Below are 25,139 nucleotides of genomic sequence, written 5' to 3' on the forward strand. Positions count from 1 at the left end.
GTCATGGAATCAAAATATTTCTTAGGACACAAACAAAATTTAAAATATCTGAACTCGTCACTCACCATGAATCTGTGTGTTGATCTGTCTGATGGTCAGCACTTCCTCCACAACATACTGTGTGTCGGTGGTTCGCTTCAGAAGATCCTTCCGCGTCAGCGGAACAGCAAACTCGAAACTCATGATGGCCTAGATACACAGATCGCTGTTACTTGCACCATAGTACTAGTAGTATGAGTATGACCATACAAAAAAATGTTACTTTCATGTTTATATCACGTTTTCCACAAATAAGTTGGCTTTGGGCCATTACTTCTGTAAGTGTATGCAAGGAATTGGGCTGATAATTTCCGTGAAATCTTTCTGCATCTGCATCTGCATAAGATACCCCCAAATGACCCCGCGAGGGGCAAAAGTAGGGGGGGGAGCTGAGGCTCCCGGGTTAGGGCGGGCAGGCCGCCTGCCTGGCACGGAAGTGCTCAACGTTGGGAGCGCTTACAACCGTGCCAGGCAGGGCATTCCACTCGGGAATTGTGCGTGGGAAAAAAGAATGTTTGTAGATATCGGTGCGTGCGAATATGTGTTGATATTTCAAGTCGTGACTAACCTGGGTGCGCCCTTGGGCAGGCTTCAGAATATTGCTGGCGTCTATGTTAATATTATTGTTGACTACTTTATAGAAAAAGGTGAGGCGGGCGTTCCTCCTCCTTTCGGAGAGAGGGCGCCACTGCAGGTCTGAAAGCATTTGTGTCACGCTGCTAGTCTGCCGGTAGTCATTTAGGGTCACTCGGGCTGCCCTGCGCTGGACGGCCTCCACCGCCTGTATCCCTTTGTTGGTGTACGGGTCCCAGACGATGGCACTATATTCCAAGTGAGGCCGTACCAGCGCTTTGTAACAAGTGGCCTTGACCCTAGATGGACAATGGGTCAAGTTGCGCCGAATGACTCCTAGGACCTTACCAGCTTTGCTAGTGGCGTGGTTGATATGGGTGTCCCACCGCAAATCTTTTTTGGTCCCATGAACAAATATCATTAACTGGCGGAAGATATTTGATTCTAACAACAGGAAAACAAAGAAATAGAAAACAACAGAAGAACCAAGTGCCCCCCTCCCCCAAGAAAACTATCCCACTTTGTGTAAGCTTGTTGATTTTAAAAACATACTGGAGACCAAAGTTAATGTGAGTCAGTATATGTATGACAAAAATCGCATTACCTTTGCAATGCCTACAGGATACTGTCTCGATCTTCAAATTTGTTGATATCTTCACAAATATTTTCCTTTTTCCGGAATCTGCCGCGCTCGAAATGAAATCAAAAATGGCCGCCTTCTTTCGAATCCGTTGATTCTGTTCAGACTGACCAATCAGAAATGCGGTATGTAAATATTCCATGATGTACTTTCCTTTTAGAGATTTTGATTGGTTAAAGTTTCTGACAAACAGCCAATTACTGATAAGGTAACTTCTACAATGCACTGAAACGTTAAAACACATTTCTTGATTGGTCAAAATTTAAAATGAACTTTCAACCTTATTCAAATACGCATGCGTTGTAGATAGATATTGCTGCAAATGTTCAAGATGGCGCCAACTCAAAGATGATGGCAAAATGCAGCCAGAAAATCGCAAATTTTATGCGATCGGCGGCGTATCTGCAGGTTTCCTGACAGGAATTTATTTCTTTGGATTATTTTATTTCCTCCTGTTGCTTGCGGGCTTGGCTGGCGCGGCCGTCGCTGGAGCCTGGGCCTACGACACCTACCAGTGGAAGAAGCGGCAAGCCGTCGCATGGCGCCCGAAGAGGACGAGAAAAAATTCAACGCCGGAAACCTCTTACATGAATGGCTCTTTTGGCAATAGAACCCTCGGTAGCAGCAGTAAAAAGCCTTTCAGCCCGTCCCTCAGTTTTGTAAGAACTAGGTCTCCAGAGTACGAGCTCCAGTCGTCGGCGGGACCCCTACTGCCTTCGCCCGGGGAAGAACTGTCCCTCAGCGCGATCACAAGAAGGCTTACGTTCAGGTGAGAAACCGGTGTGATTTGTAGATTTCCTGTCTGTCGTGCTCTCAAGAATAGATAAGTTTCTAAAAAGTACATTTCCAGCATGTAGAATTTCAGTCCAGTTTTGTATGTCATGACTTCCTTTCACGGCCAGGGTCTTCACGGTTGTCCTCAGATATCAAAATCGTGACACACCAGTCTTCAAGTTCAACATGATTTTTTTTTTATGGGGGACTGAGGGTAGATTTTTCCCCACGTGTATGTGAAATGTTATTATGTAGGACTTTTATGTAGAGAACACTCACAAAAATGCAGTAACATCTAATTTAGGAGATGTGCTATCATTTATGACAACATCATTGGCATAATAAGAAAAATAAGTTTTGGGAAATGTGTCCTTGATCTTTGATGATTCACTGTTTTGCCCTTTGAGTTTGAAGGCCAGAGATAATTCACTAGTTTTTCAAATGCCCATTAATTTAATGATCATCAGATTACTCACTGGTGACCTTAGGCTTTGTCTAGAAGACAATCTCAAAGCAACTCTTTAATTATAGGATGACAGACACTAAATACATGTACATGTATTAATATATTAATTAACATTGATTTGACAGAATTAATTAATTAGATTTTATAAGTAATAAACTAATATTTATATTTCTATCATTTTGAATTACTTTGTCTCCCCTTGAACAAATCAAGCTAAGGTATTGAATAGCCAAGTATTATTCACCTTTCTGTTTTGGACAGACTATCTCTATCTAGATATTATCTTTATGATTTTTGTCTGTAGGTGAAGATGACCAATTAGAGCATGCTACTCTTCCAATAGGAAAACAATCTACACTGAACCATGTCCCTGCTATAATCTAATGCCACAAGCAATACACATTTGGTACTTAATGACACCTTCTTGACAAATGTTTACTCAACATTTCCCCTCTTTGTCCAAGAACATTAACGAGGACACACACTGATTTGGTGTGCTGATGACAATTATAAGAACTGTACGTTTGCACCTAAGACCAGCTTATATTATTATTATTATATTTGTCCAGTACTCTAGGTAGTCCCACCATGCCTGTGACATCACCTGCCAGCCCCACTCCTGCCACTCGGAGGTACCCAACTCACCAGGCCCAGTATACTACAAGGTATGTGCTTATCGGACAATAGATAGACTTTCATTTCTGGTATCGACAAAAACATTTCTCTGTTGCTTCAGTTACAAAGGAGGCGTGGGTTCTGTAAAGGACGTATAAATCCTGTTGCCCACACCTTGCAGAACTTTTCTGTGAAGCTTAATAAATAAATAAATAAATAAAATACTTGGAATATTAAAAGCTATAGCTATATACAGATACACTGTACCTATACAGTACCAGGCTAGTCCACTGGCAATTGTGTGCTCATCCCCAATACTCTTTCACATAAGTGTTGAGTATAGAAAGCAGTATGTACCAGTACCAGTCTAACCTACATCGACGTAGTATGTACCATTTTCAAGTCTTTGATATGAACTGGCCTTTGATCACCAGAATGCGTGGCAGGCCATTCTTAATGCTAGGCATGACATTGTAACTGAGCAATGCTATTTCCACAGGATAAACACTGTTAGGTATCCAAAAATCGTCAAGGTCATTGAATGATCATCAAAAGACAGTGAAAAGCATTGATGGAAGTTGGAAGGTCATTTAGACATCATCAGAAGACTTTCCTGACCATTGGAATTCTTTGGGATCACCGTTCAGTAGTACTTCATAGTAACAGCTTTTTTTATGTTGTCTTAGGATCAAACTTTCCAAAGTTTTAAGTGTGTCCCTGCCTTTTCAGAGGGACCCTGCCCCATGTGAGATGGCAGGGGAGTCTGGTGTCCAGGGTTCTCAGTCCGCACGGGGTGAGGGGGAACATCCAGAGTCCCGTCACTGTGAAGATAGCCGCTCCCCCGCCCAACACTTCCCTGATGTCCTCGCCCAGTCTGCTGATCAGGCCCAGCTCAAGGTAAGGGGACTTGGAGATTAATTTCAGGGCTTGAAATACTGGGTGCATGTGCACCTAGAATTGCGCTGGTACACCTATTCCCCAAAGTAAATTTCGAGCCCTGCATTTATTTTGGCAGAAATTTGATTTTGTGGTAGGACTAGAACATAGAAGGCAAGATTTTTGCAGTGTTTTATGTTTGTGGTAGAGTCAGTGCTGTATTTTTATCTTTACTTGGGCTTTTGCCAAGTCCATGTTCCAAATAATCACCATAAGTAAACTTTGCACTGTGTAGTTTAAGAATTACATTGAAATTTGTGTATTTTGTACAAAAGGCTTAAAGCATTAAAAACATTAAGTTGCCTGAATCTACTTTGTTTTCATCTTTTAACATTGAAATGATAAACTCAGAGAAATCAGATGAAACAAGTTCAACTTTTCCAGGTCATCAGCTGCAGAAGAGAGCCCATCAGCGAACCCGTGTGATACAGAAACTGTCATACAGGCGCTGCGACAGAGGCGGAAACGATCTCGCACTGACAGCGAGGAAGGAAACTATGACAAGAGAAGGTGAGTGTCAGCTGCTGAAAACAGGAACAGACTTTACACATCTAGATTTTGGACATGAATTGTGTGTTGATTAGGCATTGTGTGTTGAAGGTAGCATGCATAGTCCATTGGTTAGCAGCCCTGCCTCTGGAACTAGAAGTTGTGAGTTGGATTCTGGCTGTGTTGCTCACCCAACATGCATGCTAAAGGCAAGGGGTGCAGTCACATTAAGCCGTTGTCCACTGTTCGTTGTGCTTGTCAAAAAGAGTTTGTTTGTTTGAACCTTTGTTTATTCAGAGCTACGGAAATTTCCCCTGTACAGTGAACCTGTAAATACTGTACTGTACTGTCACAACCAGTGGAAGAAGAGTTCTTAAGTGAGCTAAACTGGTTCGAGATTACTTTCACTAGCTAGTATGTGTCTCAGCCTCCAACTCATGGCTCCTGTACTGTTTCTGTTGTTTCTTCCCCAGAAGAAAAAGTTCGCTGTCGTCGGTCAGCTCTGCCTCCTCTGCATTCCGAACCCTGCAGAGTAACCAGGAGGGTGAGGCCATCCAGCCCCAGGGTGGGGCGCTCAAACGGCCGGCACTCAGGCAGAGGTGGGAGGACAACCCTGAGGTAGGTCAGGGGGTAGGGCTCAAAATTGAGAGAGAGAGTACTGGTTAATTTAGAAAAATTGAGGGGGAAAAATAACTAGTGTTCCTATGGCCAGGGGCCACCAGGAGGGCAGTCTAAAGAACTGTACATGAATATGGCTGTGAACCTAAAAATCTGGTATTGGTATAGGTACTGGTCATACTAGTACAGAGGTTTAGGTACAAGTCCAGACCTGTACCTGTACTTGAACAAAGCTCCCTGCCTGAGATATTTGTTGCATATTAGTTATGCTTATGTGTCACTTAAGAAGTCATGTTTGATGTGAAGCCGCATTGCACTACTAGCTAACAAAAAAGCGTCACGCTTTGGCCACAGCCTTAGGTTTGACCGCTCTCTTGAATACCCTTTACATAATTCTTTAAGACTCAGACAGAAGACAAGTGATGCCCCAATCCTAAGTGTCAGTTCAATGCCCAGAAGTTGTCTTTTTAGCCTTTTACTAAGAAAACTTGTGGGAATAAATGGAATGTTTTTCCTGCACAGGTGTTGAAGAGAGTGAGGAATGGTGCGGGCAGTCCTGCCGGCTCAGCCAGGAATGCCTTCAACAGTTCCTTCAACTCCTTCCGCCGCGGACAGGACAAGCTCCGAGGGAAGCGTAAGATGCACGGTTCCCAGAACACCTCCCCTGCCTCGTCCAGGGTCAGCACCGCGGGGTCTGTAACACCCTCCGATAGGAACACACCGGACGCCAAGAAAGTCAAGTAAGTACAAGCATGTGTGCTTGTGTGTGAAGATTGAAAAGATTCTAAATTAGTAATCTATTATTCTTCATTTTTTTATGAGAAGCACGGTACACAGAGACATAGATATATTGGTGCTGCATGTAAATACAATAACTTACTACAGCACCACAGAAAATGTACCAAACATTTGACAAACTGAAACCTAGGCAAATTCCAGAAAGATTCCATTTTGTATGCTTAGACTGTATCTTTCATGTCATGGGAAATAAGTGTTTTGTATGACTTTGGGGACTTATGACTTTGAAATTCTCATAAATCTTTGCTAATGAAATGCATTGAAAGAACTGATGGTTGTCCGCTGACAAATGTTAGAATTTGTGGTCTTGAATGTACAGCATGAAAGAAAAGTTTAGTCCATAGAGAATTTCAGAAAGTTACACTGTTAACATTGTGTAAGGGAATGTGTTACTGGATGATAATGAAGTTTGTTTTGCAGGGGTTCCAGCCCACCCAGCGAGGCAGACAGTGTGCAGGACGAGTCGTCCTCATCAGCTGTGGACTCAAAACCTGCAGACACGGGGAGACCTGCCACCCAGGAGGGGGCAGCTGTGCAGAGGGGGGGTCCTGCCAGGAGGAGGGGTGTCCTACAACTTCAACATGAGGGGCCCAAACTGGTAGGATCTTTTCCTGTTTTTTGTTTTTTTTACATGAATACCTGGTAGAATGGGCCTAGTAGTTCTGCTAGTAGACATAGGATTGGGAGGTTAAGGATTTGGTTCCTTGCAGCACTGGGCCCGAAGTTATGTCCTTGGTAAAAGTTCACAAGTTTCCTCAATGTTGACTTTGCGTTGCATGGAAGGATAGGGATGAACTGCAAGATCTTTGTCCCTGGACATTGATTTTTTTTGTGATTCATAGCCTTTAATGTAAGTGGTGTAAATGTGTAGTAGAAGTGATGTATCTGTCAGCCTCCTAACAGCATGACCTTGAACTGCAGAGGCAGTTTGGTTACTGTCTTCTTACCAACATCTGCTTGGTTAGTACTTATGGATTCTATTGCCTCTCACGCCAGTGCAAGACAGTGGATAATAATCCACTGCCGCTACATTATCTAAACATTTACCTTTATGATTATACAGAAGACAAATTCCTAGTTTAGAGTAACCACGGTTTTGTACATCTGTATGAAAACTCCTTGCTGTCCTTCAACAGCCACCCCCTGGCCCTGACCCGGGCTTCGAGGTGACGAGAGAAATCTACGAGGAGGACCGGCGCCGGAAGGTGGAGCGCGTGAAGAGAGTCCTGCAGTCCGTAGTGGGCGAGGAACAGGCCGCCAGTGCAGCTCCGACTTCAACAGCCTCAACCGGCCTGTTCACTGCACCGACCAAGCCTCTTCCCTCCAAACTAGACACTGGGGCAACTCTGACTAGGCAGAGTGCAGGTCTACTGATGTCAGCCTCCAACCCAGCTCTTTCTCTTAATGCTTCGGGTGTGTGATCAGAGCTATTCTTTAGGTCTCACCAATTTAATTTGTTGAGTGGGTCCACGGATTTTTAAAAAAATACGCTTAACTGGAAAAGCATTATGAAAACAAAGCCAGAGGACCAGGTGTATGCTTTGATTTGGACATTGTCATATTCAATTTTGCAGTTTTGATGTCCACTTGCTATATTTTCACTTTAAAAATCTGTGAACCAACAAATTGAATTATAGTGGCCTTAGTGTTAGTTTCTAGTTGAAAGCATATTGAATCCAAGAGTTCATTGAATACAACGTAGACTTACTCCATTCAAGTAAGCTGTCCTTTTCTTGCATCGTGGTTAAATATACGTAAAATTGGTGTGTAATTATTTAGCTATTGTTTTGTATCAATTTTAGACAAAGTTACGCATAAGCTGTAAGGTTTCAGACTACAGTATTCCCTGTTTTCTTTTTCATTGGTAAAATGGTTTGCCATAACTTAACAAGTATAAATTTTCTGCTGTACAAAAATTCTAAATTTTGTTGTCTTTCCTTACAGGTCTTGATCTTGCGACAAGTTTAAAACCCAAACCTGCAGGTGGCATCTCATCCGCTGCTTCCAGTTTGCTGACACCAGCAGTATCTTCAGCATCTGCAGCTGTAAGCACAGCCGGACTCGCCTCCACTGTGTTAGGAAAACCGACAGAAACAGTCAAACCTCAAAGTAGCCTCCTGCTCAACACTACTTCTACAGCTCCCACTATACTACCCACAGCAGCACCATTGACAATAGGGAATTCTATTACAGCTGCAGGAAAACCTGCAGCAACGACTGCAGCCGCAACCAACTTTGCTGCAGCAGCTCAACCTACGGGCACGGCTTCGTTTAGTTTTGGCAATCCCGCGGCTACAAACAAGGCTACGCTGGCACAGGCAGCCACAGTGTCCGTGCCAACCACGGCACCGCCACCCTACAACTTTGGTTCCATCACACAGGGAACAGCAACCTCCACAGCAGCGACCACCAGTGGAGCGTTGCCGTCCGCTCCAATCGTTTCCACAGGCACTAGCATCAACATCTCAGCAGCCTCGGGATCAAAGCCGGATACTGGTGGACAAAAGACAGCCTTCCCTTCCATCTTCGGTCCTCCTGCAAGCAGCACTGCGTCTGTACCATCCACGAATGCTTCAACCTCCCAGCTTAGCTCCGCAGGAATATTCAGCTTTGGAAACCCAAGTTCTGCTGTTAACTCAAAGCGAGAGGCAAGCACCACGAGCTCCACTACAGGAGGGATCAATGCAGGGTCTTTGTCTGGTCCCTCTACAGGTGGTTTTTCATTCAGTGCAAATACAGGTGCAACGTCCCAAGCAGCTTCAACAAAGGGCACTGCTTTCAGCTTCACAACTGGGGCAACGTCGACGTCAGGATTTGGAACTGGAATAAGTACGACAGGAGGTTTGAACGTGGCGACAACACAAGCCAACAGCAATCCCACACAGACTGGTTTGTTTGCATTTGGTGGTGCGCCAAGCTCTAGTACAGCCAAACCAGCTGCACCTAGCAGTGCAGGGTTCAGCTTTGGAAGCACACAGCCAGCAACCACGTCAGCAACTACGTTAGCTGCGGGTTTCTCCTTCAGTGCAGCTACAAGTTCTGCACCTGCTGCAACTTCAACTGGCACAGGAATTTTCAATTTGTCTGGGAAGACCACCACCCAATCATCTTTGCCAGCATTTGGACAGGCGGCCACTACAGCCGCTCCTGCGTTTGGACAGACCACGACTGGCACAGCTTCATTTGGACAGCCAGCGACGACAACAGCAGCTGGTTCAGCTGGCTTCTCATTCGGACAGGCCACAAAACCATCTGCAACCGCCACGCCATTTAGCTTCGGTGCTGCTCCCAAACCCGCAGCCACAACATCATCTGGGCTTGGGTTTGGCTCCACCATGTCAGCAACAACAACAGCTGGCTTTTCTTTTAGCGCAACAACAACTACAACCGCAGCGACAGGCAGTACACTGAACGCCTTTGGAGCTACAAAAACGAGCAGTACAAGCAACGGGCCTTTTGGCGGAAGCCAAGCAACGCCATTCCAGTTTGGAACAGCAAGCACGCAGGCGTCCTCAACGTTCTCATTTGGACCGAAAACAGACAGTAGTACGCCGGCATTTGGCACAAGTACAACGACGGCTGCCCCAGCTTTTGGTGCAAGTACAACGGCGGCCCCAGCATTCGGCGCAAGCACTACAACAGCTCCAGCTTTTGGCGCAAGTACCACAACAGCTCCAGCATTCGGTGGAAGCACAGCACCAGCATTTGGAGCCAGTACCAGTACTACACCAGCATTTGGCAGCACAAGCCAACCGGCTGCTCCTGCTTTTGGTGCGTCTTCTTCCACGCAAAACCCCTTTGGAGCAACTCAGAATTCATTCGGCGGCACTCAAAATGCCTTTGGAACCTCCCCGGCGAATTCGGCTCCTGTTGGAATGACAACACAGCCAGCATTTGGACAATCAAGCACAGGGACCTTCGGTACAGCTGCCACAGGTACTCCAACCTTTGGAGCACCTTCGACGCAGAACGCATTTGGAGCCACGGCCGCGACAAACGCCTTTGGGACATCATCTGGATTCGGTGCACCAGCGACAACGACAGCATCTACAGCAGGGTTTAATTTCGGACCTGCAGCACAGCCTAGTGGGTTTGGTGAGTGTTATTATCCTATCCTAAGCTATTGTCCAAAGTTCTGCAAATCAAAAGTTACATGTACATCATGTAATGCAGGACTGTAAATCACTAAATGCAGCAATGTTTGTGGTGGCTTAAAGTTCATGGTTTTTACGATAACTGCAAACAGCCACCAAAATTTTTGTTCCTATTACTGTGCAGTGCACACTATACTGTATCGCGTAAGCAAAATCACAGTTAACGCTCCATTTTCTCCCTACATCTCTGCAAACTTAAATTTTGCAGTACATCATGCAATTGTAGGTTCACTTAATATTGTTCTGTATACATGTAGTCCAAATTGTCAAAACATTTCTCACTGTCAAATACACTTATTGGCTATGAAGATACAAAGGCATTAGTACATATATATTGCATGCTGTTATAGATTTTTCATTTGTGACTGCAGGTACCCCCCAACAGTCGTCGGGAGTTTTCAAATTTGGGCAGACGAACACACCAGAGAAGCCTGCCTTTGTAGCCCAACCTCCTGGAACACCTACACCTTCATTCAACTTTGCAGCAGGTAATATACAATAAGTATGGCTTCTAGTTTCAAAATATCTTGTCAGCAGAAATATCCAAAGCAGGAAACTTTACATTCATTATGTAAACTTTAGTACATAACAACTTGAATAACATACATGTGTAGTATAGGAACAGTGTTTACAAGGGTTTGCACTTTCAAACATTTGACCAATTGTGATAAACGTATAAACAAATAGGTAACTAAAATATCGCTCCAGCATTTACATGGCATTGTTGAGATGGTTTAGAAACAGTAGTTTTTTTCAGTAAAAGAATGGTGATAACCCTAGTATCAGATGGAAAGTTTACCTTAAGATACGTTGATAAGGAAAGATAACAGATGTTATGAATATCTGAAACGTCTGACCGTTTCCAAAATCATACTCAGTTGCTTGAGTCATCCCCAGTTGCTTGAGCAATTGCCATTTGGCATATCATACTACCTGGATGTCTAACCTTCATCGACATCGGATGTCTAACGTTCTTTTGCCAGGTACCCCAGCTGGCACCCCCACGTTTGGTACCCCCGCCCAGCCCAACTTCGGCGCCTTCACCCCCGGTACGCCGGGAACACCAGGCGGCTTCTCCATCGGATCTGCGCAGTCCTCCGCAGTGACGGGATCACGGACCAGGGACCGCCTGAGGGCCAAACGCAGAGGAAACAAGAGATAGACGTAACACGTGATTGGACAACGTACCTGCATCCGCAGGTACATGTAGCTATTACTTCTACACCAATACTCCTCTTTGTACATTATGCTTATGTTGCAAGATAGCCATTTATTGCAGTAACCATTGAATTGCTTATCATGAATAGGAACTGCAATGATTAGTTAACTGCAGATGAATATGTGATTCTACTGCATCACTTTTTGTGGCTGCAAGCTAAAAGAAATCGCAGTGTCATGCTTTTTGCTAATTTTCCATTTCAGCTTGGTTTGGTAGACACAGCAATACTGATTTATACACCATAAGACTGGTACTAGGGGTGATTCCTTGGACTTTAAAAAACTGATGAAAGGTTCTGCCATAGTAGGTAAAAGGCAGTGTTGAAAAGAACCAATAATTAAGGATAATCATGTTCCATCAGCAAAGACTGAGAAAAACATACAAAGCTGAAAGTTTAAGAACTTTTGGTAGAATGGTATTGACATCTAGAATAGTATTCACATCTTAGAAAATGTCCCTTGTTGCGAGTCCTTGTAGCCTCTATTTTATTCAATTACTTTTCATTAAATACTTCAGTGACTAATTTGTTACTACATACTAGGCATGCAAGACTGCAATGGCATCTTATCGGGTAACAAACAACTCTGAAATTTTTCTTGTTTCTAGGCTTTGGTAAAATATGAGTACAGACAACATTTAAGATCAGGTCAGGACATATACAGCTGATATATCACATATTTGTTGTTCTTCATATTTTTAAGTTTTTTGGGGGGAATTAGACATAATGGAAATATGCCAGATTCCCAATATTTTGAAAGAAAAGTCTCTTGTAGACTCTTGTAATATTATGCTGAACTGGCCTGCTACGTGAACAAGGGACATCCTGTTAAATATAATTTTGTTCAATGCATATTGAAAAGTTGACATCTATTGTATGCCCACACTACTATCCTGCCTATAGTATAGGTGTCTACAGTGGCAGGAAAAAGTTTGCAATATTTTATATGTAATTCTGCCATTGATGTAACATGTTAACATGAACCTAGAGAGGGTGAGGCCAAATAACAAGAAAAAAGTGCCTTTAATGATAGGTATGATTCATAATACGTATCTGATTAAGCTCCTGTCTGGACATGATGCTCAATCAACAAATTTTCTCCAAAAAGAAAGAATGTAAAGATAAACCTGTTTTTAAGGTGTACTCCAGGCTGCACCCCTGTCTAGGTTTTAGTTTGGGTTGTGCCATGTGTAGTACTAGTAGTAGGGTGCCCATTGTTGGTACTGTGGTTGGTTGATAACACAGTTGCCATGTAAGGCTGATTGATCAATTGATTAACACTGTTTAAGGTTAGGTATCGTTAGTTTGTGGGTGTTTTTATGTAACGCGATTTAAGATAGCAAACTGTGTTTGGAGGGTGATGTACATACTTCTATCTTAATGGGCAAATTTTCTTGCCATCGAATGTGTGAGTGCGGACAAGTTTGCGAGTTTGAATGAAATTCTGCATGTTTTTTCCTGACTGCATGGATACAGTCTGAGGGGGGCTAGGCTGTCCACCAGTGTGTAGGGTCAGGGTTGTTGACATTTTGGTTGTGGAGTCAAGATAGAATTGTCTGTTTCAGGTTCATATCCATGAAATATTTGCTGCAGTTTTACTTTTTTTATTGCCTCATCACCGTAAAACTATTACACTCACAAGGTGAACTTTAAACACAGGAAAAATCCCCATGAAAAAGAATGAAATTTTGTGGTCTAAGAAAATCTCTTAAAGTATAGAGGTTAGTTTCACGAGTTCCTTTTTTAGATTCAGCACCTCCATGCTAGATTACTTTATTATCTGTATGACTTCAGTCTTGATTAGGGCTGGGTACCGGTACAGAAAATTCAGGTCCGGTTCAGGTCCAGAGGATCAGGTCCAGGTCCGGACCTGAACCTGGACCTGATTCATTATGACTCATGCCAATGGTCCATTTCACTGCAAAGAAATCTGTTTGGTGAAGTATTCGACTCAAACTGGCGTTTTAAAATCCAACAACGATAACTACACCTGTATGATTGACTGTAAAACTTGGTAGAAATGACTATAAAATCTTCTCTACTTCACTCTTGTTATTTTCTTCTACCTGCAAGCGCCAAAATGTGTGAATACCTGATCAAATGATCTGTTAATTTTCTAATAGGTCCAACATCCGGTCCACCTATTTTTTTTAGGTCCGGTTTTTCTGGACCGGTCCAATAAGAAAAACAGATACCCAGCCCTAGTCTTGATACATTACCTTAGGACTAACTTGTAAAAGGCTCAGGAATTTCATCATGAAAAAACGTAGCTTGTTCAGTTGCCGAGAGTCAATGGGACTTCGTAGTGGGAATGTGTTGTGTGGCCAAATGCTGCTATTTCGTTTAACCATTCTTGTTTGCCCATGTGGAAACCTACAGACGTCAGTATGCCTGTGACTGTATGGAATGTATGTAATGGGTTTGACTCCAGTTTGCTTGGCTATCCAGGTTAGTTTGTACATTTGTGGTTTATCCTTTGTTAGTTCCATTTGTAAAACGTACCATGTCGAGGACCTCCAAGTCCAATGGTAGCTCATAAATGAAGCTCCCATGTCACGATGTTCTGGCAGTCACAGATGAATTCAGAACAGGTGTGGAAACTCTTTATAGCCAAAACATTTATTTCATTTTTGGCCATACTCCTTCCTTTGTGGCAAAACCTTTGTATGTGAAAGACAGGCTATCTTTCAAACACCAAAGTGCATTTGTACACAGGTATGAGAGCTGTCAATAGTAGAGCAGTACCGGTAGTCCATTTCGATATGCAGAATGGTGGTAAAGTTTTTATGTTCTACCTATAGTATAAATGTATGAGGCACAAACAATGTGAAGTGTTTTTAAAAGACTGGTGGATCATCTGCCCCCCTTCGGACTGTTGTAGATTCTTATATTTGGCGTTGCTGTGTGCAAGAAGAAAGTCTTCCCCAAAACTGTGACATATCAAAAAGAGAGGTTATTTATTTTTCTATATGCCCTTCAAGCACAGTATGTTAAGGTTGTATGTACATTCATGTCTAGTCAATGCAAGCATGTGGTATTACAAATGTACTATGCCTCAAATGTGATGGTCATTTAGTGAAATAAACATGCAATGTTAACCTGTTAAGCTTTTTTGAAAGTCAGTTAGTCAGTCACTATCGGTATTGTATGTAGTGCATGTAATCGTCATATTAATGTTTGAAATAAGGTATGAACATTCAGTATCATTAATATTTGCATTAACAGTTTCATTTTGCACTATTTAAGTAATTTTATTAGTAGAGGCTACCCTTTAAACCATTTGTCCAGTACTTCACACATGTTTCTCTTACAGTTACACTTAGTATTCCAAACATTACAACTGTTTTTGGCAAAGCCTCCAGGGTGGAGGCATAGTTTACCCATTGTATGACTTGTGTATAAAGTGGTAAGTCTGTGAACTGATGTGCAGACATTGCTGGATGAATGTTGTTCTTGATTTCCAAACTGTACAATTTTTTTCAAGGCATTGTTAACCCATTGTATGACTTCTGTAGCGTAGCAATGATTCTGTAAACATGTGCAGACAATACAGGATGAATGTTATTCATTATTTGTGTACAATACTTGAGAAACATTGCAATTTTATTAGTAGAGACTTCAACCATTTGTCCACTACTGCACACATCTCTCTTACACTTAGTATTCCAAACAGTATAACTTTTGCAGTGAAGTGATTATTATGAAAACTGATGTGCAGACTATGCTGGATGAATGTTATACATGATTTGTGTACGATACTTGTTGAGAAACATTGCAAGGTGCTAGAGCAATCTGTGCTTGGAGGATGGGTATGTGCATTCTGGGCAGGATCTGCCCCTATATGATAAACTTTCCAAGAAGTGAGAGAGTGAATGTGAGAAACTCTTAAATTATTTGTCCGAATGGTTGACTGATTGGCGTGAAAGCTATAAAAACTAGAACCTTAGAGGAAGAAAGAAACAAATGTGAGAATTTTTATTTTTGTACCAGTATGAATTCCTCCATTGCCTTCAAGCACAGGTTGTGAGCCTCATTTCTGAATTTTATAGAGCATAAATATGTGTAGCTGAAATAAAATACCATTGTTATCGGATATGTCTTGTGTTTTTCTTGTTTCCTTTTTCTATCGTGAACTTACGACCTCTTCACACACTCCATTTTCTCCTTACTGCAAAATTAAATCCTCACTACAAACTTAAAGGGCATTTTAAGTTTACAGTAATGTTATTGGGGCTATAGCTTAAGAGATTTGGCCATTTTGGATTCAATCTGCATAGATAACATTTATATCTTTATGAAAATTACATTTTGTACAAGCTAAACTCGGCACAGAACGTTTCGCATATCAACTTTGGTTGATCATATTTCTGATGTTTCTGCATTATATATCAATCGAAAGCATGTGTGATTCCCTTTCCTATGGTATCAAACACATTGTTATTGTAAACTCATGAAACGAGCACGGGGCCTGCTTACATGAGTGGGTAACCAAAAAAGGGCCCAAATTTCCCTGCTTTCTCAACACTATCGTCCGGTTGTTATGGCCGCGGGCTGGTGACAATGATTCAACTAATCCTTTTTACTCGTACACGTAACTTTTGGTATACAGAACATCTAACTTTATTTTTAGTACATCTGAGTACGGGGCCTGCTTACATGAGTGGGTCACCAAAAAAAGTGCCCAAACTTCCCTGCTTCTGCTCAACACTATCGTCTAGTTGTTATGGCCGCGGACTGGTTTAATTCCTGTTGGAGAGGGTAAAGAAAACAACTTAGCGGAGAACTTGGCCCAACGAGCCATTTCCGCGTAATTAGTTTTATAGTAGTATCCTGGCAATATTAGCCATTTACGAGACGGCGAGGTACAGGCGCATTTCTTGTCAGACAACTTTTGTCCAAAGTATCGCCAGCAACTGAGGACACTTTATGAGTTATGTTTTGGTTTACGGAAAAAATATTTAGGAGGCTATTTACGCTGCATTGCCATTAATTGGCGCAAGGTCAAGGACGTATATAACGTCCTTGATTGACCGATGTCTGCTTTCACTTTGTGTTCTCGGTACGAAACTTTCACGGTCTGAGAAAATTTAAGTTGATCTCGAAACTAGATGTTCACGGTGCCGGTGGTGGCAGGTGCACGTAAAAAAGTCGGCGACTTTTTTGTCTGTACTGATAAGTTCACATTACAGTCGTCACCGTGAAAACTGTGAACATAAAAGTACACTGAAAATATCACAGTATCTATGACATTGAATGAATGGTGCCAGATCGTCTCATGTTGCAGACATTTAGAGAATGGTATACACATGTCACTGTTTGGTGTTATGTGAGCCCCAGTGGCCTAATGGATAAGGCGTCAACCTCCTAAGTTGAAGATTGCGGGTTCGAGTCCCGTCTGGGGTACATGTATTTTGATAGCATTTTGTGTCTCAAGGACGAGGGTCCAATACTTGACTTAAGCAGATATCTCCGTGCACTGCGCTGGGCCTGTTTGCACCAAAGTTTGCCATCCATTCGGAGACACGTTCCATCTCGCAAAAGGTCGTCGGCTTTCCGAAAGCTAAAGGTTGTCGCCATGTCAATGACGGGTCGCTACAACACTCAACAGGCGTCAGTTTGTCACTCGAAAAGGCAACAATTCAGAAAATTAATAGGCGCAATTTATTTACATCGTATTTTATGATATCTTACCTATCTATATTTGTCACATCATTTATAGATTGACATGGCTACACTCAATAACGTAGCTAAGCAGATACATGCTCACAGGCACGTTGTATTCAGGAAGACATCATTATCGAAGGGGCAAAGATTAAAGTACATGTGACATTATGCGTATACATGGCATGCAAATACTAAAGACAAGAGGCACTTAATGAGACTAGTTGTCAGACAATATAATGCAGTTAACTTTAATAAGTCGCTGAAGGAAAAAGCTGAATGTGTTGCAAAGCTGATAGTAAGGCGCCGAAACGCCCCCCAAAAACTTTGAGCTTGTCGCTTAGGTTTACAAAGAAAACAGCACAGTTTAAACCAGATAATTCTATTCTAAATGCCACTTGTACATCTACTTTGTGAAACAACTTGGTCCTGTGCAAACGATCGGTATATTAATTTTCTATGCTCGGGGTTTCCTCCGATGTTCAAAACCAAATACTGGACATTACTGCTCATACACCTGTGCCACTGGCCTCAGCCCTTGGTAGACATGTTCACTTTCTTCCTGCGGGCGTACGTCCATCGCGTATATCGGCATGTCGTACCCTGACGCCTGACGATGAGTGGCCGCATTCATGTCTACCACATCTTCCCGTTCCTCCGACCCTTCTGCTGAAATATGAATTATACTTCGTAAGAACAAACGATATTTTTCATCCGCCCAAAATCATTGTAATCCGCGTAACTGGTCAATGCTGTACATGTGTATCAGCTTTAAAATCTATCAACTATCCCGTCATTTCAAATACGAAATACATGTAATGTGATGTAGTAAATTAATGTAGAAGTAATCTAATAGTTGCCTGTGCCCATATTGATCAACCAACCGACCCCTGTTTTATCCAATAAACAACCATATCTCCTTGGTCCCTTGAGTGGCTGTTAAATACAATTTTGGTTGTATATCCAATCAAAATACAATTATTTCATTTGTGAATATATCAAGTCCCAACGGATATACGAATTGAAAAACGAAGACTGCCTTGACTCGCCTCTTTCCCTCCGCCTGCGCAGTAGGAAGACAGTTACCAGAACCCCCAACACAATCACTCCGACAGCACCGGCTGCAATCCCCGCATAGATTCCGACGCCGTGGCCCTCGTTGGATGAAGTAAGCTTCGCGGCCGACGCGTTGATAAGTGCGGTAGACCAAGTAAGAGTTGTGGCAGGTGAAGTAGGATGAACGGTAGTTTTTCCATCGGAAGAACTAGTTGTTGCATCTGACTGAGATGGAGGCTGGAAGTCGAACGTGAAGTGCGCGGTATGAGCGAGCTCCTGACCCGAAAAGTAGACCGGCGGGTTCACGGTGTACCCGGACGTGCGGTCGTAGTTCCGGACTTTGACGTATCCACCGTTCCTCGACTTCGCAGTAAAGAAAAGGCTGTAAATGTATTCAAAGTAAAACATCACATCATCATCACTTAGTCCTGGCAGCGACCACTTCAAATAGTAGGGTTCCCTTGGAAATCAGTCTGCTAGACTTAAGGGACCACCCTATAAGATCAATAAATAAAATAAATGAATAAGTTAGCTAAAACATATTTTCAGTTACAAGGAGTTGATAAACAATAAACATGTATATTGTTTGAATCAGGTAGTAAGATACTGTAAATGTATTTAAGTTCGCGGGGATTTAATTTAGCGGTAGCGGGAAAAACGACTTTTCGTGGTGGTTTTAAGTTCACGGTTACCGTAGCACCATGCACTGTAGTCTCTTACTGCCATTGAAAAATGTTCGCGGTGGTTTTAAGTTCTGCGAACTTCTGAAAACTGCGAACATTAAACCACCGTGAAAGTGTCTGCATTTACAGTATATTTCCATTTGATAATGCTTAGAAATCAATTATTCAGCCACAGAACATGCAATCACCTACCTGTCGCCTTGCTGCGGTGGGACTCTCATGGTGACAGTTGCGGTGCAGTGTGGGGATGCTTTGGGGTTGTCTCTGCTGATATCACCGCCCACACAGGGAAATGTTCCGCTGCTAATCCTGGTACCACCTAATCAAACCCGAACTTACGTCAGATGCAAGCATAGAGTGCGCCGAATCTTCGCAAATAGATTGATGCAGTCATCTCGAATAAAACAGCAGCATCATTGCAGTGAAATTAGGCTCACTTGAAGAAATAAATGTTACATATAATCCATCTGGATTTAGATCACGTTTTTTATTGGCGGTTACATATGATAGCCGAATGTCTGAAGTTACCTCTCTCCAGCCACCAGTCCACCGAGGCAGAGATCACACCTATACCGTGGTCGTGTATGTAGTAATGCTGGGGCCAGTCTGTCACACTGGGGCCTGGGAAACTGGTGTCCCAAGTAACCTAGACCGAAGTAAATAAAAAAAGTCAAAGTCCTTCCCGCGTCTGATGGCGCATAGGGCGGTGCCTATCTAGTAGCCCTGGGCCACACAACTTTGTGCAATGATCACTACAGCAAGGGGCAAGTCTGCTGGTAGTGGTGTGTGTTCAGCTTCCATACAGTTACTCTTTCCCGAATGCTTAATGCTAAGCTTAAGCAAAGAAAGCAGCATGTACCATTTTTTAAAATGTCTTTGGTATAAATAGGAAGGGGATCGAACTCACGATCTACCTAGCGCAAGGCAAAGACTTGGCCATTGCACCGGTACTCACAACTTTATTTAATGTGTGCAATAAAAGGTTAATAAAAAAAAACGGTAACGTTAGTGAAGATATACAATGAAATGAACGTACTATTTACCACTGCGTATGCAAGGTCAGTCGTCAAACGTCTTACCTCGAGCTGCATCTGCTCCGTATGGTCTGTCCTGTTGTTCAGGCTGGTCCAGACAGTCGCGGGAGATGACGTGCTCATGCATGATGCTTCAGAAGAGTCCCGTTCCGTCCCATTTACCATCCTTCTCAGCTTACCCAAACAACTACTCATCACAGGAGCGGAGTTGACTGTGGCAAGATGGAACAAGAGTTCGGAGACCTCATACCTCTATGGAATATTTTAAGTCTTTGTAGATTTATTGTTTCATATTGTCTCCTCTACTATGCAAGTGTTCTTCATCAGTAATTATGCAAATTAAGTCCTAACTTGAATAATTTGCTTGACATTGCGTACATCTCCGTTTAAACTACCTGCATACAGAATATCATGAAAATTCCTTTGTTTAGTTGTCCTTGTAATATTCTTTTTACAAAAAACCCTGCAGTTCCAGAGCAAATTGCTAGAGGTGACTATACCTTCATATTTCATCAACATCAAAGCTTTATTTGAAACTATATCTTAGGAATGCGTGATTTTGTAAACGTACTGCAACTTTTAAAAGTAAAGCTTGTGAAAAAGGTGTTACAGTAGTGTTTTATCATCATACGATACCCACTTGCCAGACAGTTGGAGCCACCAAAGCCCGGTGCGCATGTGCAGGACGCCGGTGTATTGTGGGTACATCTACCCGGGTAGCAGAAGATACTGTCAGGTCGCCATGAGCACAGCTCTGGTAGGGTGGGAAATCCAAATGTTTTCCTTTACTACAAATGGAGCTTAGCTGTGGCTATCTAATTATCAAAAGATAGCATCAACATAACCCACTTTATTGACATTCTGTGCCAACACCTATAACGAGCCCCGTTATAAACTGTATAACTCGCCTTTGGCGTAACACAGCACCTACATTATCCGAAGAGATTGTAAAAGCAATAAGACAACGACATACTAACGTTATGTGGTGTTTCCTACGCATTTACAATTAACTTATATTTCATGACATATTATATTTGAAAAAAAAAATTAATTTTGTACTTGTACACAACGTTCCATCACTGGAGAGCTGGTACGCCTTTTGGACGGTCCCCCTGTCATACTGACACTTCGTGCACCTCGAGTCACTGGACCCGGTACACTGGTTGTATCTCTCACAGTTGGCGATGCTCTGGCACGCTGCATAAAATAGAGACATGCTGACACGTACAGGGCGTTACCTTATGCCTTTAGGTTTTTAGCTTTGCTTTGCACAATAATCAAATCTCATCGCTTTTATTATCCAAGCATCTTTGTGATTTGTGTTCATTAGTTTACGCGTGATGCCTTGATGGTTTCTTAGTCTTAATCAACTTTGCACTTAATAAGACGTTATACTCTGGACTCTGGAAAGGATCCGAATGTCGACAAGTCCACGTGACCACTGACGAGTGAACAGGTTTAGAGTTCAGTTCGTGAAGTATTGAGTTAAGCAAGCAGGCATTTACGATTATCTACAAATCAATACCGAGGGCAAATACTGTATGTTTGTCAGCCAACACACATTGTAAACTTTAAATCTATTGTGTAAACATTTGTTGCTTACAAATATAAAATTTCCATCATAATGATCATTAAACTTTTCAACAATTAATGTCTATTAGATTAGATGTTTCTTTCTTCTAAATTACATGTTACATGTATGGAATTCATGTCCTCATAAGCAACAACACATGCGTACATGTTTTTAAACGTTTGTACGTTTGTGAACACTTACCATTGCATGTCACACTTGGATATTTGGGGTACCGGTAGCCTGCATAGCAAAGATAGCGACTGTCAGATGACGAAGTCAGGTAGTAGCCTGGGTTACCGCTGTTGCATCTTGCGTACCCGTAAGTGTTGTGATTCGTGCCGCCGCTGAAGTATCCATTGCTCGGGGCTGCTGGTTGGTTACACGATGTGGCTGCCGTATGAAACAAATTCGGCAAATACTTCATGACACATGAAAAAAAAATAACCTCAAAGAAAACAAAAGTGGAGATGTTTTGTGGAAATAAAGGATGTAATTTACTGTTTTCTACGATGACCTACGTCGTACATTACATACACATGCTAGTAGATAGTATATAAACCACAGCAAAAGTCACAGGAACGTAAAAATACTGTATTCACATCCGACACCGCGGTACTTTGCGACATTTTGAGATGAATCTGTCCATAACATATTCGTGAATACCGGTAACTATAAAATAATCAAATAGAACGTGCTTTTTGTCTTCCACTTTAACGCTTTGACGATCTTTAACGTTTCCTTCAATGATATACCAGTTTGTTCTCTGATGCTTTTTCTGCAGTATTTGTATATGATGGTTAACGTTGATATTCGGATCCTACCGGTAACTTGCATTGTTGCACTTTGTCGGGCATCTATCCATATATCAACGAGGTTAAAGTCGTACACATGACCACCATCGGTTACTTTCACCTGTGAGAATAAAAAATTAAAGGCCATCTCATATACCTTGAACGTTCATATACAAAACAGTTACCGGTGAATACTTCACATGCAAGGGTCATTTTGGACTAATCTAGTGCGCAAAAGTCTAGCTAGTTTTGTCTAGTATAAATCTACTTCCGTCATCACTGAGCCTAAAAAGAACAGTATTTTCAAATTACTGCATCTACAATAGTTACAAATTGAAATATAGATACAAATACACGTTGCTTCCAGGTATATTGTACGTTAGAGGACGACCTGTTTTTGTCGGTGCGTAGCAGGCTTAGAGGCGAGAGAAGCTGTTCGTTCAACCGTTCAACGGTTTGGTTTGCATGGATGCATGCATGGATCGGTCAATTTAACCAAACTCTTCTTTTTATATCCCTTCTATACGCACTATCACGCAATGGAGTTAGCGTGTCCGAGCGGTCTACGCGCTGGGTGGATATAGCGATTTGCTTTTGCAGCCGTGGACCGTGGGTTCGAACCCCACTTGTAACAATTTTTTTTCTTTGTTAGACAAATCTCATGTAATTTTTTTTAATAGAAGACAGACCAATTCAGTAATTCGATGTTTAAAAACTCTTTTTTTCATGTGATTTTGTTTAACATCCAGGCTTTTTCCAAAATACGCACCGGCCATCTTTTTTCAGAAGCTGTCTTGTTTGTTCATTGCTAGCTGTGATGTTCATTCATTCGACGTTCAATGGTGATTCGAATGAGGTGGAGCAATTGTCTCTGATATCATAGTACTGTACCTCATTAAACGTTAACCAGGTGCTTGGTGCCTAATCAGAATCTAACCAATATCGTGAGCTGTGGAAATCTTACCCTCACAGGATGCCAGTCCGGGGCGTGACCTGTGCCAGTGTTATACAGAGTAACCTGCTTCAGAATTCCGTACAAGGCACCACACGTAGCTACATCAATACTGCAAAGTCAACAACAAATGTGACAAAAAAAGTTACCAGTGCCATGTCTTTTCTTATGACAGTATCACTTGCTTGATGCATATTCTTTCAATATTGATATGACATGCATATATATTCGACTTAAGCCAACTGAAAAACTTTTTTGGGGTACTCACTGGTCTTTGTTGCACCGGGCACCGCTGCAATCCAAAGAACACGAGACCGTTGATGTGGAGGTGACTGAGGCCTGGACTGAGCGTACAACTTCCAGACTAATTTCAATGTTTGCATCAGTGGCCGCATGGTCAATCCAGCCGTCAGAGGCAGTTGTTACCGCCACCTGGGTTGCTTTGGACGATGACAAACAGAACACAACAATTATGAATTAGCCAACATATCATCCCCATTGACGGTAGTCTTCGTACCATCATCTGTAGTGACCGCTGGCTCAATCTTTTCGCTTGCTAACCACAGGATATCAAAGGTCGACAACTGCGAGTTTTGACACTTTGCTCTGTTCGATTTATTTTCGTTGTACCTTATCTATCAATTGTTGACAGTTAGAACAGTTTTCTCACAACGCATTATGACTGATGTCGCTGTAGCCTTCATTCGTGTTGAAGGCTGGCCTGCCGTTAAGGAATGATGTATTTTCTTCTAAGAAATTACGGCGAACTGAAAATATGAAATTCTCCAGAGTAAATACATGTAGGTTGCACAGAATATAGGTATAATGGAATAGACTATGCTTTTAACAGACATGTACAATGATATGGAACTTCCTTGTTGAAGCATAAAAGTTTCAACATGTTTTATACTTTGATTTTTTAATCTCATTTGTCTAATGTCTGCAAGGTAAATTTGTCTAAATTCAAACTTTGACTATAAAACAAGACAATAGCTAAAACAATTATATATTAGGAGCTTTGAGCCATTTGCTATACCATGGACAACACAACACATTGGGTAAAAATTGTTACTCAACAAGGTGTATGGTGAGTTGAGTTGACAAAAGTCCTCTAAGTACGTATACGTTTAACATTTGGAAGCAAAGTTTTGAAGTCTTACCCAATGTTTCTTGGGCTGTCACAAAGACAAGAAAGACCGCCCAAATAACCTGCAAAATATAGAAATATTTCTGATCAGTAGTTGTACTACGTGCTCTTATACTGATAGGAATGTCATGTCTACTACAAAATCTGCCATCTTAACTTAGTTTTCATCACAATTATATTTTGGTAGCAGAAATATCTAGAAGTTATAACGTTTACTTCTTACCTGCTGACCCAGGATAACGTTCATGTCTTTCAGAACCGGACTCGCACATTCGGTGCTGTGAACAGTATGTGTTTAGACTGACTGTAGCGGGCGCTACTTACACTACACTGCCCGACGCTATGCACACTCAAAACAGTGTCATGTACTTTGTTCTCTTCTTGATTTGTTACGTCTACAAACTTACGGGTTATCAGCTGCAGGGGACTTCGGTTGTCCAGGTTATCGGTGGTGTAATGTCGGAATTTTCGTCCGTGTTCTGGACAGTTGTACTTGTAGTGGTGTGGTAGAGTATCCTTTTAATGTTACTGCACAACTAAAAAGCTCAAGGGGTGTTTTCTTTAAGACACCTTATTGATTAATTTATGTTGCAAATGATATCAATAAACATTACGGTGTAGATACGTTTCCCTGGGTGGATTGCCCCAACACTAAGGGGTGTTGCATAGTAACCATACAAAAACAAAACACGTGCTCGCGGGCACGTCGTATTTCAAGATCGTTAAGAGAGGGAAAAAGGCTGTTCTTCTTGAGGAGACGTTATAAGTCATTACTAAGAGATGACCTTGTCCTACTATATACGAATTTTATTCTACTAATTAACCTGCATCGCACCAAGTACACATAGGTGTTGTCAAGGTCAAGGTCAAGTTTGGGCCTCCTGGTGTGTTAATTTGGTACTGCAGTAATACCTCTATTTTTG

At 42.1% G+C, this 25,139-nt stretch overlaps 4 protein-coding genes and 1 non-coding gene across 7 annotated transcripts in view; 3 read left to right on the top strand and 2 right to left on the bottom strand.

The window, feature by feature from the left end:
- The window catches only part of LOC118430750 (condensin complex subunit 1-like), a 31,926-nt gene extending 30,561 nt beyond the window's left edge, over positions 1–1,365 (bottom strand). For all 3 annotated transcript variants that reach the window (XM_035841766.1, XM_035841767.1, XM_035841768.1), the window contains exons 1-2: positions 1,217–1,365; positions 66–189 (exon numbers count right to left, since the gene is read on the bottom strand). In XM_035841766.1, the coding sequence (XP_035697659.1) occupies positions 66–183 (118 nt within the window). In that variant the 5' untranslated portion in view covers positions 184–189; positions 1,217–1,365. The remainder of the gene's footprint in view (positions 1–65; positions 190–1,216) is intronic.
- A 161-nt stretch (positions 1,366–1,526) lies between these two features.
- LOC118430080 (nuclear envelope pore membrane protein POM 121-like) lies at positions 1,527–7,298 on the top strand. Its single transcript, XM_035840789.1, has 9 exons — positions 1,527–2,021; positions 3,062–3,157; positions 3,837–4,004; positions 4,428–4,553; positions 5,006–5,150; positions 5,673–5,890; positions 6,369–6,546; positions 7,085–7,186; positions 7,281–7,298. The coding sequence occupies exons 1-9, from the start codon at positions 1,612–1,614 to the stop codon at positions 7,296–7,298; spliced, it is 1,461 nt and encodes a 486-aa protein (XP_035696682.1). The 5' UTR covers positions 1,527–1,611.
- Positions 7,086–12,990, top strand: LOC118430753 (nuclear pore complex protein DDB_G0274915-like). Its single transcript, XM_035841770.1, has 4 exons — positions 7,086–7,361; positions 7,893–10,043; positions 10,474–10,590; positions 11,086–12,990. Exons 1-4 carry the CDS (start codon positions 7,322–7,324, stop codon positions 11,262–11,264), a joined length of 2,487 nt encoding a protein of 828 aa, XP_035697663.1. The 5' UTR covers positions 7,086–7,321; the 3' UTR covers positions 11,265–12,990.
- A 3,659-nt stretch (positions 12,991–16,649) lies between these two features.
- Positions 16,650–16,722, top strand: Trnar-ccu. The gene has a single exon. It is a non-coding gene; the product is annotated as a tRNA-Arg (tRNA).
- A 760-nt stretch (positions 16,723–17,482) lies between these two features.
- LOC118430081 lies at positions 17,483–24,536 on the bottom strand. The gene is made up of 13 exons (XM_035840790.1): positions 24,440–24,536; positions 24,230–24,278; positions 23,338–23,509; positions 23,082–23,181; positions 22,148–22,238; positions 21,528–21,716; positions 20,813–20,950; positions 20,394–20,507; positions 19,799–19,965; positions 19,248–19,365; positions 18,912–19,038; positions 17,991–18,418; positions 17,483–17,649 (listed from the first exon to the last, which is right to left on the bottom strand). Exons 1-13 carry the CDS (start codon positions 24,461–24,463, stop codon positions 17,483–17,485), a joined length of 1,884 nt encoding a protein of 627 aa, XP_035696683.1. The 5' UTR covers positions 24,464–24,536.
- Between the last annotated feature and the right edge of the window lie 603 nt (positions 24,537–25,139).

The sequence above is a fragment of the Branchiostoma floridae genome, chromosome 14 (genome assembly GCF_000003815.2).
Source record: "Branchiostoma floridae strain S238N-H82 chromosome 14, Bfl_VNyyK, whole genome shotgun sequence".
NCBI lineage: Eukaryota > Metazoa > Chordata > Leptocardii > Amphioxiformes > Branchiostomatidae > Branchiostoma > Branchiostoma floridae.

What these genes read in the sequence shown, in the direction of transcription:
- LOC118430080 (XM_035840789.1), top strand. Translation starts at nt 1,612, where the DNA reads ATGCAGCCAGAAAATCGCAAATTTTATGCGATCGGCGGCGTATCTGCA. An exon ending in CAGGCCCAGTATACTACAAG is followed by an intron (nt 3,158 to 3,836) that starts GTATGTGCTTAT and finishes CTGCCTTTTCAG; the next exon opens with AGGGACCCTGCCCCATGTGA. An exon ending in CTGATCAGGCCCAGCTCAAG is followed by an intron (nt 4,005 to 4,427) that starts GTAAGGGGACTT and finishes CAACTTTTCCAG; the next exon opens with GTCATCAGCTGCAGAAGAGA.
- LOC118430753 (XM_035841770.1), top strand. Translation starts at nt 7,322, where the DNA reads ATGTCAGCCTCCAACCCAGCTCTTTCTCTTAATGCTTCGG. An exon ending in AGCACAGCCTAGTGGGTTTG is followed by an intron (nt 10,044 to 10,473) that starts GTGAGTGTTATT and finishes TTGTGACTGCAG; the next exon opens with GTACCCCCCAACAGTCGTCG. An exon ending in TTCATTCAACTTTGCAGCAG is followed by an intron (nt 10,591 to 11,085) that starts GTAATATACAAT and finishes TTCTTTTGCCAG; the next exon opens with GTACCCCAGCTGGCACCCCC.
- LOC118430081 (XM_035840790.1), bottom strand. Translation starts at nt 24,463, where the DNA reads ATGAACGTTATCCTGGGTCAGCAG. An exon ending in TGCAACAATGCAAGTTACCG is followed by an intron (nt 21,717 to 22,147) that starts GTAGGATCCGAA and finishes TTCATACGGCAG; the next exon opens with CCACATCGTGTAACCAACCA. An exon ending in GGACTGGTGGCTGGAGAGAG is followed by an intron (nt 19,039 to 19,247) that starts GTAACTTCAGAC and finishes GGGTTTGATTAG; the next exon opens with GTGGTACCAGGATTAGCAGC.